Source organism: Brassica rapa, chromosome A06 (genome assembly GCF_000309985.2).
Source record: "Brassica rapa cultivar Chiifu-401-42 chromosome A06, CAAS_Brap_v3.01, whole genome shotgun sequence".
Taxonomy (NCBI): domain Eukaryota; kingdom Viridiplantae; phylum Streptophyta; class Magnoliopsida; order Brassicales; family Brassicaceae; genus Brassica; species Brassica rapa.
The window spans coordinates 28,131,145-28,148,764 of NC_024800.2; the positions used below are offsets into that span (position 1 = coordinate 28,131,145).

The 17,620-nt window shown below is 37.0% G+C and overlaps 7 protein-coding genes and 1 long non-coding RNA gene across 10 annotated transcripts; 4 read left to right on the top strand and 4 right to left on the bottom strand.

Moving 5' to 3' along the window:
• Positions 1–853: 853 nt before the first annotated feature.
• Positions 854–4,867, bottom strand: LOC108872259 (leucine-rich repeat receptor-like protein kinase PXC2). Its single transcript, XM_033273588.1, has 4 exons — positions 4,835–4,867; positions 1,350–1,680; positions 1,238–1,299; positions 854–1,138 (listed from the first exon to the last, which is right to left on the bottom strand). The coding sequence occupies exons 1-4, from the start codon at positions 4,865–4,867 to the stop codon at positions 854–856; spliced, it is 711 nt and encodes a 236-aa protein (XP_033129479.1).
• On the top strand, positions 4,786–6,507 carry LOC103827888 (elongation factor Tu, chloroplastic). Its single transcript, XM_009103446.3, has one exon. The coding sequence runs from the start codon at positions 4,866–4,868 to the stop codon at positions 6,288–6,290; it is 1,425 nt and encodes a 474-aa protein (XP_009101694.1). The 5' UTR covers positions 4,786–4,865; the 3' UTR covers positions 6,291–6,507.
• Positions 6,508–7,000: 493 nt separating this feature from the next.
• Positions 7,001–7,366, bottom strand: LOC103828119. Its single transcript, XM_018652528.2, has 2 exons — positions 7,102–7,366; positions 7,001–7,018 (listed from the first exon to the last, which is right to left on the bottom strand). The coding sequence occupies exons 1-2, from the start codon at positions 7,210–7,212 to the stop codon at positions 7,001–7,003; spliced, it is 129 nt and encodes a 42-aa protein (XP_018508044.2). The 5' UTR covers positions 7,213–7,366.
• A 180-nt stretch (positions 7,367–7,546) lies between these two features.
• Positions 7,547–9,815, bottom strand: LOC103827890 (vacuolar protein sorting-associated protein 2 homolog 2). Of its 2 annotated transcripts, XM_009103447.3 has the most exons (11): positions 9,506–9,815; positions 9,223–9,255; positions 9,093–9,137; positions 8,936–8,970; positions 8,805–8,855; positions 8,611–8,715; positions 8,456–8,527; positions 8,281–8,352; positions 8,090–8,206; positions 7,921–8,003; positions 7,547–7,819 (listed from the first exon to the last, which is right to left on the bottom strand). In XM_009103447.3, the coding sequence occupies exons 1-11, from the start codon at positions 9,564–9,566 to the stop codon at positions 7,759–7,761; spliced, it is 735 nt and encodes a 244-aa protein (XP_009101695.1). In that variant the 5' UTR covers positions 9,567–9,815; the 3' UTR covers positions 7,547–7,758. The 2 variants fall into 2 exon arrangements, with proteins under 2 accessions (XP_009101695.1, XP_009101696.1); XM_009103448.3 differs by lacking the exon at positions 9,223–9,255.
• Positions 8,159–8,702, top strand: LOC117125836. The gene is made up of 2 exons (XR_004448280.1): positions 8,159–8,365; positions 8,470–8,702. It is a non-coding gene; the product is annotated as an uncharacterized LOC117125836 (long non-coding RNA).
• A 1,428-nt stretch (positions 9,816–11,243) lies between the features above and the next one.
• Positions 11,244–13,104, top strand: LOC103827891 (CASP-like protein 1B1). Its single transcript, XM_009103449.3, has 3 exons — positions 11,244–11,771; positions 11,869–11,992; positions 12,602–13,104. The coding sequence occupies exons 1-3, from the start codon at positions 11,560–11,562 to the stop codon at positions 12,842–12,844; spliced, it is 579 nt and encodes a 192-aa protein (XP_009101697.1). The 5' UTR covers positions 11,244–11,559; the 3' UTR covers positions 12,845–13,104.
• A 300-nt stretch (positions 13,105–13,404) lies between these two features.
• Positions 13,405–13,923, top strand: LOC103827893. The gene has a single exon (XM_009103454.3). The coding sequence runs from the start codon at positions 13,464–13,466 to the stop codon at positions 13,815–13,817; it is 354 nt and encodes a 117-aa protein (XP_009101702.1). The 5' UTR covers positions 13,405–13,463; the 3' UTR covers positions 13,818–13,923.
• Positions 13,840–17,511, bottom strand: LOC103827892 (subtilisin-like protease SBT2.3). Of its 2 annotated transcripts, none has more exons than XM_009103453.3 (10): positions 16,995–17,511; positions 16,727–16,883; positions 16,251–16,654; positions 16,069–16,164; positions 15,922–15,994; positions 15,550–15,832; positions 15,142–15,473; positions 14,800–15,070; positions 14,424–14,705; positions 13,840–14,346 (listed from the first exon to the last, which is right to left on the bottom strand). In XM_009103453.3, the coding sequence occupies exons 1-10, from the start codon at positions 17,243–17,245 to the stop codon at positions 13,928–13,930; spliced, it is 2,568 nt and encodes an 855-aa protein (XP_009101701.1). In that variant the 5' UTR covers positions 17,246–17,511; the 3' UTR covers positions 13,840–13,927. The 2 variants fall into 2 exon arrangements, with proteins under 2 accessions (XP_009101701.1, XP_009101698.1); XM_009103450.3 differs by having other exon boundaries at positions 16,727–16,895.
• Between the last annotated feature and the right edge of the window lie 109 nt (positions 17,512–17,620).

A 17,620-nucleotide genomic window follows, 5' to 3' on the forward strand; every position in this document is an offset into this window, starting at 1 on the left:
TTAAGTAATAGTGTAAAATAAATAATGTTCATATTAGTTTGAACTTATTTAATATGAAAAATTGCTCGGAAAACTTACTTTAGATTATAAGTTTATAACACTTACTTGGAGCAGTCTGTGTTAAAATGAAAATGAGTACTATATTTTATAGCATTCATTCGCTAAGTGAGCACTTCATCATAACCGTAAATTATTTATCTATAATAAAAGTGAAAAGAAGAGCGTCACAAAAAAAAGGTGAAAAGAAATGAGTACGTGTGTGGGAGCTCTCGAAACATAATGAAAGCATTACAGAAAAAGCTTATGCTTGGAATTTAAGCTTTGGACCTTGGGGTCTCTCACTTCACAATGGTGGTGGTGGTGGATTTCTCTATTTCCCTTTTATTTTTGCTTTATCATTTTGCTGACCGACTGTACATCCCTTCGAAATCAAGATTTTCAAATGTACTATGTATTCTCCATTACGCTTATTTTCCTCATCTTCTGAATATGTTAATGTATGTTCAAAGATTCAAATAAAAATGTGGGAATGATAGAAAGGGCATAACAAACAGAGAAACCTCAAACATTTTGATCTACTTTATGAACCAAAAACAACCTTCAACATTTTGATTACAATGAAACCCCCCAAGTGTGAAAGATTCCTTGAACTGAGCTCAGCTAGCATGATAAACTCATAATAAAACAAAACCTTTCTTTAGAAGAAGATGGAACTTTTATATATATGAAAACTCAAGAAGGAATAAAGAAATATTGTTCCATTTTGTCGTCGTCAGTCAAACTCCTGAGAGGGACACTGTATGAGCTCTACTATCTTCACCACTTCTTCCATCTCCGGCCTATTCGAGGGCACTTAGGACCCACATACCAACCCTAGTTTTAGCACTGGTACTGCCTCCTCCGCCGGAAAGTTCGCTCTCAGCCTACCGTCAACGAATTCCTCCACTCTCCCTTCCTCTAACCCCTCTCTCACCGTCTCACTCAGCACCATCACATCGTCCTCCGCATACTCCACCGGCCTCTTCCCCGTTACCACCTCCAGCACCAAGATCCCAAACCCGTACACATCGCACTTCTCTGTTATCTTGACCGTCCGGCATGCAAACTTCAGGGCTGTGTACCCCAACGTGCTCTTTACCTTTCCACTCAAGACACACCTGTCCAGCGCCGAGGCAAATAGCCTAGCCAACCCAAAGTCAGCGACTTTGGTCTCTCATGTAGCTGCGTCTATGAGCACGTTCGTTGCTTTCAGATTGTAGTGAGCGATGTTACTCCTGTGCAGATAAGCAAGACCTATCGCTATCCCAAGAATGATGCTGAATCATTCACGCCAAGTCAAGCAAACGCACTCGTCCCCATGGAGATGTCTGTATAAGCTTCCCCTGAGACAAACTCATAGCTCAGGAGCTGCAGAGATTGCGTCCAGTAGTACCCTTTGATCTCAATGATATTCTTATGCATCAGTTTGCCGAGTTTTCTCATCTCTCTCTCGAACTCCTCCTGCGACTTGATCAGACCCGAGTCGGTCAGTTTCTTGACTGCCACAGGACGCCCTTCCTGGAGGCTCGTCTTGTAAACCACTCCGATCCCACCACGACCCAGTTCGCATAAACGCTTATTTATAAGCTCCAATCGTGAGGAATCCGAAGAGATCAAAGGTTTGTGATGTAATGAGAAGTACTGAGATTAAATGTTAAGTTTACGACTTCAACATAGATCGTGGTGAATCGGTTACTCAGTTTTGGTGTACCGCGAAGAAGATGAAATTAGGGTTATCATGATGTCAGCATTGAAGATAAAGAAGCGTGGTCATGCCTGACTGTGGGCCAACTATTCCGAAAGCCCAAATGAAAAACATTGGGGATGATTGGTTGGGGCTGTAGATGCTCCGGACAGCCAAAATTTAGTCTACAGCTATATATCTCAATCATTCAAGCTTTGCTTTCCTTAAAAAACTCACAGCAAAAAAATCTCTGCAAAATCAAAATATAGCTGTAGAGAGCTTTATTTCCAGAGCAAAAAATTAGTGCTTTAGAAATCTACAGCAAGGAAAGCTACAGCAAATAAATCTACAGATTAAATTCTACAGCAAAAAATATAAAGCTACAGCACTTACCAATCATCCCCATTATAGATACCAAAGCTGTGATGACGTGTCTGAATGCAGGGTTCCTATTGGTCGATTTTTTCATCCTACGTGGATGGTCTAAATGAAGCTCATATGTTCCTTTTAGTATTGTATAGATTATTATTATTATTATTATTATTATTATTATATATATATATATGCAATAATATTTTTTTTTTTTATAGTTAAATGACGTGGTAGAATTTCTATGGCATTGACACAATATACAAGAAATGGGTCTGAAATAGCCATTTAACTATATTGTGTCAAGGTAAGAAATGGGTCTGAAATAACCTTGTATATTGTGTCAAGGCAAGAATATGATATCGGGCTATATGATGAAAGAGGACGAGGGGTAAGAGCACCCCCATTGAAGGTTCATGGGGGGAGTTCACACAGAAATCAAGAAAAAAAAAAATTCAATTCCATGAACCCCTCTCTCCTAAAGCTCTCTTGGCTGAACCCCTCTCTCCTAAAGTTCATCACTGTAGCGCGGGCTCCACATGTCGTGGCGGTCCGCGATTGGTCTAGTTTTTTTTTTTTTTTTTTTTTAAAAAAAACAAAAAGAAAAAGAAAAAATTTTTAATAATAAAAAACTGAAAAAATGAACCCCAAGAGGGGGTTCATTGATGTGGATGCTCTAATAGATGAGACAAAAGTGGAACATGTGGCAGTTGGTTATTTGGAAGAATAATTCACATCAGCATCTACTATGGTATTTGAGACTTTCTTACAAGAAATACCATCAACTATAATCGATTGAATGAACTATTAACTTACGGCAGAGGCGACAAAGGAATAAGTTCAAAAAGCATTATTTATGATGCACCCATATAAATCATAGAGCATGAATGGAATGACGAATTTGTTTTTCCAATATTCATGGTAGATAATAAAGGTGGACATTGAATTATCGGTCTCAGTTTCGTCATCTGAATAGGTCTTTGTTCTAGGTATCAAATAAATATTTGTTGTATTCAACTTCCAATCCATCTTTCCTGTTATAAAATTTAGCAAAAAAATAAAAAATAAAAATAAAGGCAGACATTATCATACTAGTGAATATTTTTTTTTATAACAGAAAAGATGGATTAGAGGTTGAATACAACAAATATCTATTTGATATCTAGAACAAAGATCTATTCAGATGACAGACCTGAGAACAATAATTCTATTTAAGCATTGCCTTATGATGCTAATATTTGAAATAATAGAAGTAATACTAGAGTTTTTTCCATCAGGTTGCCTATTTAAGCAGTGGAATGCAACCACTCCAGAGTTGATTTCAAAAATTCTGAATGTGTCGCAAACATCTGGTTTCAGACCCATTTCTTGCCTTGACACAATATACAAGGTTATTTCTTAATTGTAAGCCACAAACTAAAGTATATTTTCCATGGCATCATCTCACAGTCTATGTCAGCTTTCTTTCCAGGTAGACTACTTGCGAGAATGTGCTTCTTGCTACTAATCTTGTGCAGGGAAATAGTTTGCAGAGAAACAAACCTAAGGCAATGCTCAGAGTTTATCTAAAGATAGCTTTCAACTATGTTCATAAGGACTTCATTATGGGTGCTCTTAGAGCATCTCCAATGTAAAACTTCATTTTTTCTTTCAAAATGGAATAAAAGTGAAAATGGAATAAAATTGCTCCAATCCTACTCCATTTTCCACTCCATAATGAAGTGATGAACAAACAAAAAAGAGATTACTCCATTTATGGAGTAAATTTCATTATGGAGTGAGATATGTAGTTGAGTTGAAGTATTTCTTACTCCATATTCACTTTTACTCCATTTTAGAGGAAAAAATGAAGTAGGGACGAAAATGCTCTTATAGGCCTTCAATATCCCTAGAATCTTTATTGGTTAGGTGGAGCAGTGCATTTCGAAACCTACTTTCTTGGTGATAAAACCGGCTACACTCACAAATTCTCAATCATTATAAGCCTGTCCTAAATGTCTGCTGTAAAATGTGTAATGACGGAATGGATTGAATTTGAATGTGACTCGCCTAGTGTCTACGTCAACTCTAACAAGTGTCTGCAAAAATGACACGATTTGTTCTCTTCAAACAGTTTTGTTTTGTTGGTCTATAAGGCTACACGTAAGCGAAGAAATGGCCACGAACGCTGAACACACATCGGCTAGTTTACCACCCTACCAATAAAATTATTTTATTAATAATAAATTGGCTATGAAGTAAGAAATTAAGATTTCTAAGAACATGATTATTGAGGAAGCAGCCCTATTAGAATACAAGCCTTCCTAATTACTCTAGCATTTTCTTACCATGTTCTTGGGGTTCTCAGAATTGAGTTTTTACCAGAATATAAGAATTCGTTTTTTTAACTTTTAACTAAAAAGTTAAGAATTGACTCTTAAATTTCTTATTTAAGAACTTTTTTTTAATTTTTTTAATTAAAAATTAAAAGATAAGTTCTTATATTATGTTAAGAACCTTCAATAATCATGTTCTTTGACTAAAAATTTCCATTAATCATACTCTAACGTCAGCCCGTAATATAAAATATTTTAATTTAATTTTTGGAAAAAAATGAAATAAAAATTGAAACTAAAGGTAAATAAAAAGATTAGGATTTGGCCCACACACTGTAACGGATAGGCCTTAAATAAGAGCCCTTCATTTTTTTTTTTTGCCTTCATACCTTTTCTCCCCATTACAAATAACACTCCACACACAAACGTCTTCACTCTCCTCCTCCTCTGCTCTTCCCATGGCGTTTTCTTCTCCCGCCGCTACTTCTTCCTCCACTAGACTCCTTTATTCCTCCTACGCTGCTTCTCCTTCCTCTTCCCCTTCTCCAACCATTTCCCTAACTCTCTCCTCCTCCTTCCTCCCTTCACTCACTTCCCTCTCCGTCGCCACCTCTTCCCCTCACCCCCTCCGCCGCGCCGCCTTCACCGTACGCGCCGCCAGAGGAAAATTCGAGAGGAAGAAGCCTCACGTCAACATCGGCACAATCGGCCACGTGGACCATGGGAAAACCACTTTAACCGCCGCTCTTACCATGGCCTTAGCTTCCATGGGAAACAGCGTCGCCAAGAAGTACGACGAGATCGACGCGGCGCCGGAGGAGAGAGCTCGTGGAATCACCATCAACACCGCGACCGTCGAGTACGAGACAGAGAATCGTCACTACGCTCACGTCGACTGTCCTGGCCATGCAGATTACGTCAAGAACATGATCACCGGAGCTGCTCAGATGGACGGAGCTATCCTCGTCGTCTCCGGCGCCGACGGTCCTATGCCTCAGACTAAAGAGCATATTCTTTTGGCCAAGCAAGTCGGCGTTCCCGACATGGTCGTCTTCTTGAACAAAGAGGATCAGGTTGATGACGCTGAGCTTTTGGAGCTCGTTGAGCTTGAGGTTCGTGAGCTTCTCTCGTCTTATGAGTTTAACGGTGATGATATTCCGATTATCTCCGGCTCCGCTTTGTTAGCTGTCGAGACTCTCACTGCGAATCCCAACGTGAAGAGAGGTGAGAACAAATGGGTGGATAAGATTTACGAGTTGATGGATTCCGTTGATAGTTACATCCCTATTCCGACAAGACAGACGGACTTGCCGTTCTTGTTAGCTGTCGAAGATGTGTTTTCGATCACCGGTCGTGGTACTGTCGCTACGGGTCGTGTCGAAAGAGGTACGGTTAAAGTTGGAGAGACTGTTGATTTGGTCGGGTTAAGAGAGACTAGGAACTACACTGTTACGGGAGTTGAGATGTTCCAGAAGATTCTTGACGAAGCAATGGCTGGAGACAATGTAGGATTGTTGCTTAGAGGTATACAAAAGGCTGATATTCAGAGAGGTATGGTTTTAGCTAAGCCCGGATCGATTACTCCTCATACTAAGTTTGAAGCCATTGTGTATGTGTTGAAGAAGGAAGAAGGAGGAAGACATTCTCCGTTTTTCGCGGGTTATAGACCGCAGTTTTACATGAGGACGACGGATGTTACTGGTAAAGTGACTAAGATTATGAATGATAAGGATGAGGAGTCTAAGATGGTTATGCCAGGTGATAGGGTTAAGATTGTTGTGGAGCTTATCGTGCCTGTTGCTTGTGAACAAGGGATGAGGTTTGCTATTAGAGAAGGTGGGAAGACTGTTGGTGCTGGAGTGATTCAGACTATTCTCGAATAAAGGAACTAGCGGGTAAAGCGTTTCGCCATAGCAAGCTTGTTCTTGTTTCTTGTAGTGTTATATTTTTGTGGGGGTTCCTACTGATTCAGAAACTCTTTGAAATTTGGTTTGCAATTAGTTTTCTTTATCATATTTTTAACCATTTTCTGTGAGTATTCAGAATCAAAATGTCATATATTCTTCCGTTTGAATCTCAATTGTAGCTAGTCTTCATATGCTTCGGTAATGGCCCAAAAAGTTTCTTAGAATTTTCAGAATACCATGAACATACATATATACCAATAACATGCTTCGAGGCTTTAACATGTCTGAAAAGAAAAAAAACATTCATACTTTGAAACTTGATAGCTTCAGACTTTTAGAAGAGATACTGGTGAAACACAGAGTACAGATTATGTAGATGGAATACATCACCACTAGCTTTTTTACTCTTCGATTTGCCAGCATATATCTTTTCGATCGAGCTGAACATAATTAGTTTCCTTCCTGTAAATGATAAATTTAATAGGTTCAAGACTAATTAGAAGAGATGACGGTGAAACCGAGACTAGAGATTATGAAGATAAAAACTATCACCACTAGCTTTTTTTGATGTTCGAATTTCCAACATATATTTGATTGGTCCAGCTGAACATCAGTTTCCTTCCTGTAAGTGATATATATTTCTTATATTCTTTAATTGCCAAAAACCAAGCACATAGATCTTGCTTTTAGTTTTGTAGGACTTTCTGGCAATGAATTTAAATTAAACGTTATGTAGTTATGCCATATAAACAAACTCGGGGAGAAAGAAACACTAAACAATGAGTACTGGGAGTGGTTTTTGTTGAGAGGGAAGAACACATTCTGTTTGGGTTGGGACCAAAAGAACAACTAGAAGAAACACAACAAATCTCAGTAGCCAAGCACTGTTTTCGTCCATTTCTCTTTCGCTCTATTGGATATTGTTATCAGTCACACTTATTACGAGTCATATCTATTTATACCCATAATGATAGGTTTAAATTCCATAAAATATTTCAAACACGCAAAGATATATATATATATATATATATCTTTTGAACAAAGGGTTTTCTATTTTAATTGCATAAAAATATTGCGAGACTTATAACAGAATCATATGAGCTTAAGAAAGTAAGAGAGAAAGATATGATAAGCTAAGCAAGGCATACAATTTTGAGACACAAGTGCCTAGCATTGATAAAGCATTTAACTCACTAAAAGGAGAATGAATACATATTAGGGAATACAACAAAAGTTTGTGAACAATTTCTGACTATGTTTCTTTCAAAGTCAAATAACGCATTTTACAGAGAGTTTTTATTCAAAGAAAGCGTTTGTAATTCCACTTCTTTCTAAAAGCGTTTGGTTTATACAGAGATCACAAGCAAAAAAAGAAAGAAAAGGAAGCTGTTTCTTTTTCTTCATACATCATGCATTTCCCAAGTATCTTGATAAGATGTGACTGTCAGATTCGTCTCAGTGAAGCCAGCCTCCTCTCAAGCTCATCTACTTCACTTGATTCAGAGCTACAAGTTTAAATATATACACAAGATTTTTTTCTTAATTTCTTCACTAGAGTTTACAATGACCAAACATGAGCTCACGCTCAGATATTGACAGTACGTACCTGTTGTTGTTGGTAGTAGTTGTAGTGGTAGCAAGAGGAGCTGCAGTTTTTGTAGCGATCCGACCTTTTGGAGCTGAAGATAACTATTCAAAACAAATGAAACATAGACGCATATTAGTTGTTTTGACTAAACCGGATAAATGGAAAAGAAGAAGAAGAAGCCCCTAACCTGAGATGCAACACCAACACCAATCTCATCAAGAACCTGGTTAGTGAGATCTTCTGTTTCTTCTTCAGCTTCATCTTTGTCAAGTGTTTCATCAATTGCCTCTGACATCATCTCTATCTGTAAACACACAACATTATAAACAAACCAAACATCTCACCAAATAACATGTGGGGGATGGATGTATCACTTACCGTCATGTCTAGCTGTGCAGACTGTTTCTGGAAATCCTTAATCACTTTGGCTTGTTTCGTTGGTGCCATTTGCTGAAAATACAAGGTAGGTATTAATTAATGAATGAAGTTGTTCTTTATAAAAGTACAATATAGCATCATCCTATTCCTATCAATGAAAATAAACTAACGTTACCTTGTTCATTGCAGTCATAGCTTTGGTTGCACCCTTCATACCAGAAGAAATGGAAGTGCTGGCATACAAAGCCTAACCAACGCGAACAGAGATTTAGCTCAGGACTTTTATAATAGAACTTAGCTTAGCTGATGTCGAATGTAGAGAAAGTAAACCTGTGTGTGAGTGGTGACACCCCTAATTTGAGCACGGCTTCCCTGTAAGTTTGTAATCTGTTGCCTCAATCGAACTAGTTGACGTGCTAAAATCTTTGTCGCCGCCTAACAATGTTAAATGAAAAAGGAATAAGCCATTTGCTAGAGATATAGTGGATGAGATTGGTTGGGAGGAAATGGAAGTTGGTACTTGCCTCGTTTCCAGTTTTAGCTGTTTTCTTGATTTCTGCAACTAGTCTCTTCTCCTGATTTGTGAGATTTAATCAAAACGGTAAGATAACTTATATGAACAAAAGGGTGCTCACAGTATACATATGGTATCTACCTCCAGCTGAAGAGATGAAATCTCTCTCTCGATACCTGCAACACCATTGGAATATACCAGTCTCGGATTTCAATTGCAATTTTTTTTGGTATTATTGGCAATTAAACACAAAAATCTAACTTAAAAGAAAGATAGGAAGGAGGAAGCTATACTTTACCTCGTGTAGCCACAGCCATTTCTCTCTTGCTGGTTCGAAGGGCATCTGCAGCAGTTATAAAAATCTCACAACTTCTCAATAGAATCTTAACTAAGTAACAAAACCAAAGCACTGTAATGACCAAACTTACTAGTTTCCCTTTTTGAGAGTTTGCACAACAAATCTAGTTTAAGGAATCAAAAAAGCTTTTTATTATGTAAAATAAGAAGAACCCAGCAAAATACCCACTCACACTCTAAGATTCAATTTTGACCAATTAAAGGCGCCATCTTTTTTCAGATCAAATTTGTTGGTCAACAGGAAATAATACTTTTCTTAGCCAATTTAGCAGATGCAAATGAAATTTCCAGAAGAAAAAAAATTAAATTCAGATAGAAAATGGAGTAATGTTTTTATCTTTTTTTTTTTTTTACCTTTGGGAGTAGTCTTCTTCCTGAAAATGTTCATGGCGATTACCTTCTTGAAAATGTTCATCAAGTGTTGGAGAAGAAAAGAAAACAATTCTTCTTCTCCTCGTGTTTATGAGAAAGGGGCAAAAAGTTGTTGTTTTTCTTCTTCTTCTTCTCTCTCTGTTTCTGACTTCTGCGTGTAAATGTGATAGATGAGCGTGCTGAGCAGCGTAGCTTAATACAATAATGAAACGGTACTTTGGAAGTAGCCGTTACAGAGTCCAGTTCTTCTTAATATTCCTTCTTTTATCCGCCGTTATTTTTATTTATTGTTTTGGGAATACTTTTTGCTTTATACTCTTTCCCTGTGTTTCTGAATAAGTGTTGTTTTGACATTTTTCACAAAGATTTAAAAAATAACTGAAATAAATGTAAGTCGTTATTAATTACAAATCTCTGATCAATAGTATTTGAGATAAATAAAATTATTTATATAATCAATGCAGTTTACGATGAATTTGTGTTAGGTTTCGCTTTGACTAGCTCAATATATGAAACACTCCAGTTTGAGCTGGGCCCTGTTTTTCTTTTTAGGAATTAACATGTAGCTCATCATTTTTTTCCCATTATTTTTATTGATTTTTTTTTAAGAATTAATTCTGAAATATATTTAATTATTGGAATAATAGCTATGCTACCAGGTGGGCATACAAGAAGAACGAGAAGTCTTTCTTTTTGATCAAAAAAAAAGAAGAACGAGAAGTCTTTCTTTTTCTCTAGTAAATTGTCATCTATTTGCTATAAGGTGCATCTTACATTAGTTTTGTTTGTTTGTTCTCCAAAAGTGAACAAATATGCGAGCTCTGTATTTACTGCCAGTCTTGTGGACGAAACTCGGTCTCACAACTGTAGATTGGGTATTTCTCTAGATTCATTACTAAGTACATGAGAGGATACCAAGAAAGACAGTGGACAAAGTTAGCTCATTCAAATATACTCTATGCTCATGTGCTTATTGTAAGCCCCAACTCAGTCACTAAACCGAGCGGTACTCACCACCTAGGCCGATAGGCCAAACCAGTTATATTTTTAGTTTTTATCCTGTTAATGTTTTTTCAATTGAGGTTCAAACAAGATAATTTCCTAATCTAAACAGACAGTCGCGAAAGCAAAGAAAGCCACACAGGTGTTGTGTTGTGTCCGGATTTTAGCGAATTGACTTGTTTGTGATACAAAAAAAAACACTTGCAGGTGAGCAATGTTGTTGTTGGAGTAACAACCGCTAATAAGTAATCCGAGGAGATTCGGTTTCTTTCTTTGTTTGATTTTGTGCATATAACTAAGTAATAACATTGGAAAACATCTGTTTATGTCTCTGAACTTTATGGTTATTTTTCTTTTTAACCCCCAAGAATTGGTTTCTTGATCTCCATTTTAATGAGGTTGAGAACCGATGGGTTTTGGTCTGCTTTTATTGAGTTTTTGAGCTGTATTGTTCGTCTTTAATCTTGTTATTCCGGTTATTGAGTTATTGAGTTGTATTGTTCTGTCTTGGCCGGTTGAACCGGCTCTGGTTTGGATTAAATCAGTGTGTGGTGAGAAAAAAATGGTGGAAAGCTCCAACGTCACAAAATGGTTCAGTGCATAAACTTTTATTCTTGTGATATTCCAGTTTATGATGTTCAGTTTAGAAAATAGCTTGAAATGGATAAAAGCTATTGGTTCATTTTAAAATCGATACACTATGATAAATACAAACACAATATAATAATTTTGTTTATTATTTTTATATAAATCAAAGAAACATATGAAAAGTCAAGAAGTCAATACTTGTTTAAGATTTGGGTAGATGAGATTATCCGAAGAAAAAGTTAACTTGCCACAGAAGAAACAATACATAAAGAAGAAAAATCAAATCTAGAGTTCTTTGCACTGAAATCTTCACAACAACCAGAACCTAAAATAAACCCTCCAAAGTTAGATGGTCAGACAAAAGACCAAACACTAATATATAGGCAACACTCTCTACACATTATAACACAACACAAATTTAATTTACCACCTTAATCTCCAAAAAAATGGCGGTTGCAAAGCTCGTGTTAGCTGCTACGAGCGGTAAGAGCAGCAAAATACTCTTAGGGCTAAGAGTACTTGCCTTCTTGGCTACGTTATCAGCAGCAATTGTAATGGGATTGAACAAAGAGACGAAGACTTTTGTTGTGGGCAACGTTGGAAATACTCCGATCAAAGCTACCTTCACTGCTAAGTTCCAACACACTCCAGCTTTTGTGTAAGCTTTTATTACTTTAGAATTAGAATTTTGAGATTCCAAAATGTTAATTTTTTAGGCTAATCATGTTTTGATGGTTTTGTTGTTGGGAGAAAAGATATTTTGTAGTGGCTAATGCAATGGTTAGCTTCCACAACTTGCTGATGATTGCTCTTCAGCTATTTGGAGGAAAGACGGAACTCACTGGTTTTCGTCTCCTCTCCATCGCTATTCTCGACATGGTAAACACAGTGCCAGCTTTGCTATGTGGTCTAAGTAGTGTGATGGTCTAGAGCCTCATATCAGTGGTTTTTATTTTCATTTTGTGAAAAATATAGAACTTTTTTTAATATATATTAGACATACATATACTTTTAACTAAATTTTTTCTTATATATATCATAATTAAATTTATCAAAAATCTCATACAGCATAATCTTTTAAAAATTATGTTGATAAATTTGTTTTCAAAACCAAAATATTATCATTTTTAGTAAAAAGTCCTATAATTCTATTTTTTTGCATATATAAATCTACACTTTTTTTTGTTCAAAATACATATATACACTCATATGAATATATTAATTTTTCTCAAAAGTCCTTAGTTGTTAACTACTAGACCAACTACTTGGAGAAGGTGGACTAGTAGATGTATTAATGTTTTTTTTTTACTTTTTTAAAATCAAGATTATAAATATTTTCACATTTTTTTATAGATCATGTGGATTTCATGAAATTTTAAATAATATTGACATTTTTTGTCAAATATTAGTTTTAAAAAATTGAATTTTCAGATTTTTTTACTGACTTGGCTTCTTCTTGGCTTATGAAAAAAAAAAACTTAAAAACAGCTGAATGTGACTCTGCTATCGGCGGCAGCAAACGCGGCGGGGTTCATGGCGGAGGTGGGGAAGAACGGGAACAAACACGCCAGATGGGACAAAATCTGTGACAGATTCGCCACTTACTGCGATCACGGCGCCGGAGCACTAATCGCAGCCTTCGCCGGCGTGGTACTTATGCTCATTATATCCGCCGTTTCCATCTCTCGTCTCGTTCAGCCTAATAAATGCTCCATCTCCACCACCGCATGAGCATCTCCCTCCGTCGTCCCTTGAAAACATCGCCTCTTCAAAATCACACACACACACACGTGTGTCTTCCCCCTGTTTCTTACTTGTTTGCTTTCTTGAGTTATTTGTGTAAGCATCTATGCATTTGCCTTGTCTATTACTCTGTTAGTAAACTTTCTCTTTTTGGTTGTTAAATGTGATGGACCCGACTATATTCTGATTTGATTTATCCACTGTATTCATCATCATCCATATACTACATGGTTCTTCACCTGTTTGTATCACCTTATTGTACTTTACTACACTACGTACAAGTAGTATAATACAGTTACAAGTAACATACATTTCTGACTGTGAATTTTAATCATAAATCTCTACGATGTTGATACCTTTGTTAACTGCTTGATTCTTGTGGACTAACAAATCTGAATAGTGAAACCCATAACTCATCTCTCACGATCATGCTCAAAACATGAAAGCTTTAATTCGAAAACTGCTTTGTTTAGGTGAGAAGTAGAAACCCAACGTTAAAAACACCAACTGTTTTCTATTCTCCAAACTCCAAATCGCCACTTATAAATAAACCCCCATAAAGAACATAAACACACACAAATATCACAAAAGCAAACACCAAGCAACAATGTCAAAAATCTCAAAGGTTTCTTCTTTCTGTTTACTCCTCCTCGTCGTCGTCTTCTTCCTCAGTTCTCAACCTGCACTCTCACTCCGTCTCCCAAAACCGCAGTCAGAACTAGCATCACCACAAACCATGATCGATGACTCATCTCCAATGGGAATGATCGACCATGCAAAAGCCATGATTGCTGGATTCTTCAGCCACAAGTTTCCAGTAATGGGCTGGCCTTTCCCCAAGTACCCACCTTTCACAATGGTCAACCCTAACGTTCCAACAAACCCATCTGGAGCTCAAGAGGAATCAGAGAAGCTACCTTCTTCCCCAAGCAAACTTAACAAAGCTGGAGGAAACGCATGAAAATTGTTGTTGGAAACATTTCTATGGTTTTACATTTTCATTAAAATAAAATAAAATTGTATCTTTAACAATTGAATGGTAAGAGAAAGAAAATATTATATATCTATCAATCAGCTCAAAACGATTTTAGCTATGACAGATACAGGAATATTCACAACGTGTCCTGCCTTTCCAAACAAACCTATTCTTCCGAAACTAGAACTTGAACTGTTCTTTGTCGGCTCGAGGGTTATGCTTAGTACTTGAGTTTCTCCCGTTCCTATAGAGAACTGAGCAGGAGATACCTTCATTGAAACACCATAAGGAGGACTCCAACCAACATTGTACGTCTCATTTCCAGCTATGTTTCTCACCCATCTTTTGAAAACTTGCTTGCCATTAAGGGTTGATACTGTGATTGATGGCAAGTTGAGATCAAAACCGCTGATTCTTGAGCTGTTGTTAGAAGAACAATCAATCCCAGTGTAGTTAAACACCACTGAATCTGAGCCATTGATTCCACAAAGAAATGACATATAGTCTTCAAAACCTACAAATAATACATTTTGATGAATTGATAAAAGAAAAAGTTTAGTTGTGTAATCCAATTTTTAAATATAAACTTACTAGTATCAAATATTAAACCAGGGTCTAAAGCTGCCGTGGCGTTCACGAAACCGCTTCCCATATCAAACGGTGTTGCATTAATTAGGCTTTGATCAGCATTGGCATAAGTACGCTGAGCCATTATGGGACCTCCTTTGTTATCATTAAGAAGAGCGGTTGTTGAAAGTGCAGATGCTATTGCCGAAGGACTAAAGTTCGGGTAGGTTTGTTTGATTAGTGCAGCCACACCAGCTACATGAGGAGCAGCCATGCTTGTACCGGACATCATTGCAAATTTCTCACCTGAAACAAAGTAAACACAACACATTTTAATCCAAATGTCAGTGACTTTACAGAAAGAACCCTCTGTCATCACTTTTGTAATAATAATGTTTACCTTCAAACTCGGTTGAATCAATGGAACCGGAGCTCCAAGCACCCCAAATAGAGTTTCCAGGAGCTACGAGGTTAGGTTTCAATATGTCAGCGTCGTTAAAAGAGTTGTCTTCTGGATCAGGTCCTCTTGCTGAGTAATACATAACCATAGGAGCTTTGTTACTGAAGTTAGCGTTTAAACCGCCTTCAATGGCTGCAACTGCTCCAAATTCAACAACGTCTTTGGTGGTTGCATCTCTCTCAATAGAAGAGTTATAGTATTTAAGTAAAATCTGCAAAAAAAAAAAAAACATATCGTTAGTTCATTTTTAAAAAAAACTTTGGTTATGATGATCTTATATACCTTTGAATCTTCTGCAGATGGAATTATGATTCCAGGCATATCCATTGGCGTTGGATTGAACTGAAAACCAAGAACATACGGGTCCATATAGAACACAACACCAACTGCTGATAGATTCTTGGCAACATCTAAAGCTTGCTTTATAGTCGAAAGCCCAAGAACGAAACGAACAGAATAGCTACACATCAAGAGATTCCCCGAGACAAGCTCTTGATTGTAATTTTCATAATCTTGACATTCACCTAGATACATGTCTGTATCTACAGAAGTAGTATTGTTCAAGGCATGAAAAGCTGAGACCATCTTGTACATCTTTCCATCATCAGTAGGACCTATATCAAAGAAACAAATCAAACAATTTATAAATCCATATTTTTCGATCATGCCGGTTATGAAATAATGACTTACTTGAGAATCCTACGCCTGGAATAGTTACATTGTTGCCTAGGGTTATGGAGTTGGAGTAAAGTCTATCATGAGAAGAAGCACCAACTGTGAAAATCCAAGGACTAAAAGATGACATGCTCTTGGGCGATGGACCGGTGTTTCCTGCAGCTTGGACTACAAATATTCCGGTTTTCACAGCGGAAAGTATGGCCATGTCTATAGGGTTGAAGAAAGTGGCAACACCAGGAGGTTTTCGGTTCGGTGTAATCGATAAACTTAGTATATCTACTCCATCTTGAGCTGCCTGAAAAATTCATACTCACTTTTCAAAAACCTTATGTTTGGAAGAAAATGTGAAACATTCAGTTATATTTAGTTTGTTCTATTGTAAACCTGATCTATAGCTGCAACAACATCTGCAGCAAAGCCTCCAAAACTCTTGTACAATGCCTTGTAAACAGAAATACTGGATATAAGAGTTTTAGTTAGTTTGTATATATTTAACCATTGATCCTGGTTTTGTTTTGTTTGTTTACTTACTGCGCACGAGGAGCGATTCCACTAGCATTTCCAAAGCTATGGTTAGAAACTATCACTGGAACTCCATGGTTACCAGCAGCAATCGAAGCTGTGTGTCTGCATATATATCAACAGTAACAAATTTTAAGCTACAAAACTCTGTTTTCTATAATATACTCAACACATTCAGTAGTCACACTTACGTTCCATGACCATCTCCATCGAATGGAGAAGCATAATCTTCAGAGGAGTTAAAGGTTCCTCTAGTTATAGCCGATTGCGCGAAATGCCTAGCTCCAACCAGCTTTTTATTGCAAGACCCTGATGGAAAATCTGGTGTGATTTCACAAACACCTGAGAAATGCTTAGGGGTTGGATATGAATGCTGAGAGTTAATGTCTTTGTCACTGAAACTAGGATGATTCGGATCGATTCCAGTATCGATAAATCCGATAACTATTCCTTCTCCAGCAGTCTCGAATCCACCTTCTTTGACCCATGCTCCTTCTGGTAAACCCATAAACTGTGGAGTATATGTTGTTGCTGTCCTAACAGAGAAGTCCAACACTATGTTTGCTACTTCTCTTCTCATTGAAAGCTTCTCAGCCTTCAAGAATCAAATGAAAATCAATGTCAGATAAGTCCTTATTATACAATGATCAAGAACTACATATATTACCTGTTGTGAGCTAACGAACACAGCAAATCCATTGATTAGATAATTGTAGCTATAGAGTTTTATATATTTCTCTCCTTTCAATGTCTTTCTCAAGAAAGAATCATGAGTTTGAGCAATAGATGGTGGTCTTTTTGGCCTCCCCCTCCCATGACGTTTCCTGGAAATGTTTCTATTTAGAAATTCAAATTAATACAAAGATGGTTTAACTAAAGCTACTACATACAGAGAATCTAAGGACAATTTAAAAAATAAATATTTTTTTCTGTACCTTGGTTGTAACTTTGGTTTGAATTTAGAAGTGTGGCCATGCTTAGGACTTTGGTGTCTATGTCTAATCTGTTTAAGGTCTTCTTCCTCAAATAGATGAACAAAAGGAGGCTGTTTAAGTGTGACAATGTAAACAGCAGTATCGTCATCACCATCATCGTCTTGTTGTTGTCCCAAAGTGTTTGACAGAAACCCAAAACAGATCATCACTAGTAATAAAAACCCAAAGTTCACCAACATAACTCTAGCCATTTTTTTGTTCCTTCTAAATCAAGAAAGTGGAAACAACAGGGCTGGCCACCACTAGGTTTTGTACAGAGAATGAATGAGTCATGAAACAACTCAAACCCCACCAAGAAACATAGATAAATAAAGAAAGCTGCAAAAGAAGAAGAAGAACCCATTATAACATTCATGGTGAAGTAGTGGAATTGACAGAAACACACAAAAAGGACCTGCCTTTTCGTGTCGGAGGTCGGTGAAAGAAGAGTGCGTATTTATATATATTATCTATGTACCATTAGAGAGATGCAGGTAGAAGTGAATAATCACACGAGAATATGAAACTTTTTTTTTTTTTGGTAAAATGTTGAAGCTAACATGAAACCTTTTTTCTTGGATTCTGGA

Bases quoted from the DNA above. Each gene is read 5' to 3' on its own strand.
- LOC103827888 (XM_009103446.3), top strand. From the start codon at position 4,866: ATGGCGTTTTCTTCTCCCGCCGCTACTTCTTCCTCCACTAGACTCCTT.
- LOC108872259 (XM_033273588.1), bottom strand. From the start codon at position 4,867: ATGGGAAGAGCAGAGGAGGAGGAGAGTGAAGAC. The intron at 1,681-4,834 runs GTTTGTGTGTGG...ATTTAATCTCAG, and splicing joins AGGAGGAGGAGAGTGAAGAC to TACTTCTCATTACATCACAA. The intron at 1,300-1,349 runs GTGCGTTTGCTT...TTCTTGGGATAG, and splicing joins AGACATCTCCATGGGGACGA to CGATAGGTCTTGCTTATCTG.
- LOC103828119 (XM_018652528.2), bottom strand. From the start codon at position 7,212: ATGGACGAAAACAGTGCTTGGCTACTGAGATTTGTTGTGTTTCTTCTA.
- LOC103827890 (XM_009103447.3), bottom strand. From the start codon at position 9,566: ATGAACATTTTCAAGAAGGTAATCGCCATGAACATTTTCAGGAAGAAG. The intron at 8,971-9,092 runs GTAAAGTATAGC...ATGGTGTTGCAG, and splicing joins AATGGCTGTGGCTACACGAG to GTATCGAGAGAGAGATTTCA. The intron at 8,207-8,280 runs GTAAGTGATACA...GTGTGTTTACAG, and splicing joins CTGCACAGCTAGACATGACG to ATAGAGATGATGTCAGAGGC.
- LOC103827891 (XM_009103449.3), top strand. From the start codon at position 11,560: ATGGCGGTTGCAAAGCTCGTGTTAGCTGCTACGAGCGGTAAGAGCAGC. The intron at 11,772-11,868 runs GTAAGCTTTTAT...TTGGGAGAAAAG, and splicing joins CAACACACTCCAGCTTTTGT to ATATTTTGTAGTGGCTAATG. The intron at 11,993-12,601 runs GTAAACACAGTG...ACTTAAAAACAG, and splicing joins CCATCGCTATTCTCGACATG to CTGAATGTGACTCTGCTATC.
- LOC103827893 (XM_009103454.3), top strand. From the start codon at position 13,464: ATGTCAAAAATCTCAAAGGTTTCTTCTTTCTGTTTACTCCTCCTCGTC.
- LOC103827892 (XM_009103450.3), bottom strand. From the start codon at position 17,245: ATGGCTAGAGTTATGTTGGTGAACTTTGGGTTTTTATTACTAGTGATG. The intron at 16,165-16,250 runs GTAAGTGTGACT...ATATATATGCAG, and splicing joins GATGGAGATGGTCATGGAAC to ACACACAGCTTCGATTGCTG. The intron at 15,995-16,068 runs GTAAGTAAACAA...TCTTATATCCAG, and splicing joins GGAATCGCTCCTCGTGCGCA to TATTTCTGTTTACAAGGCAT.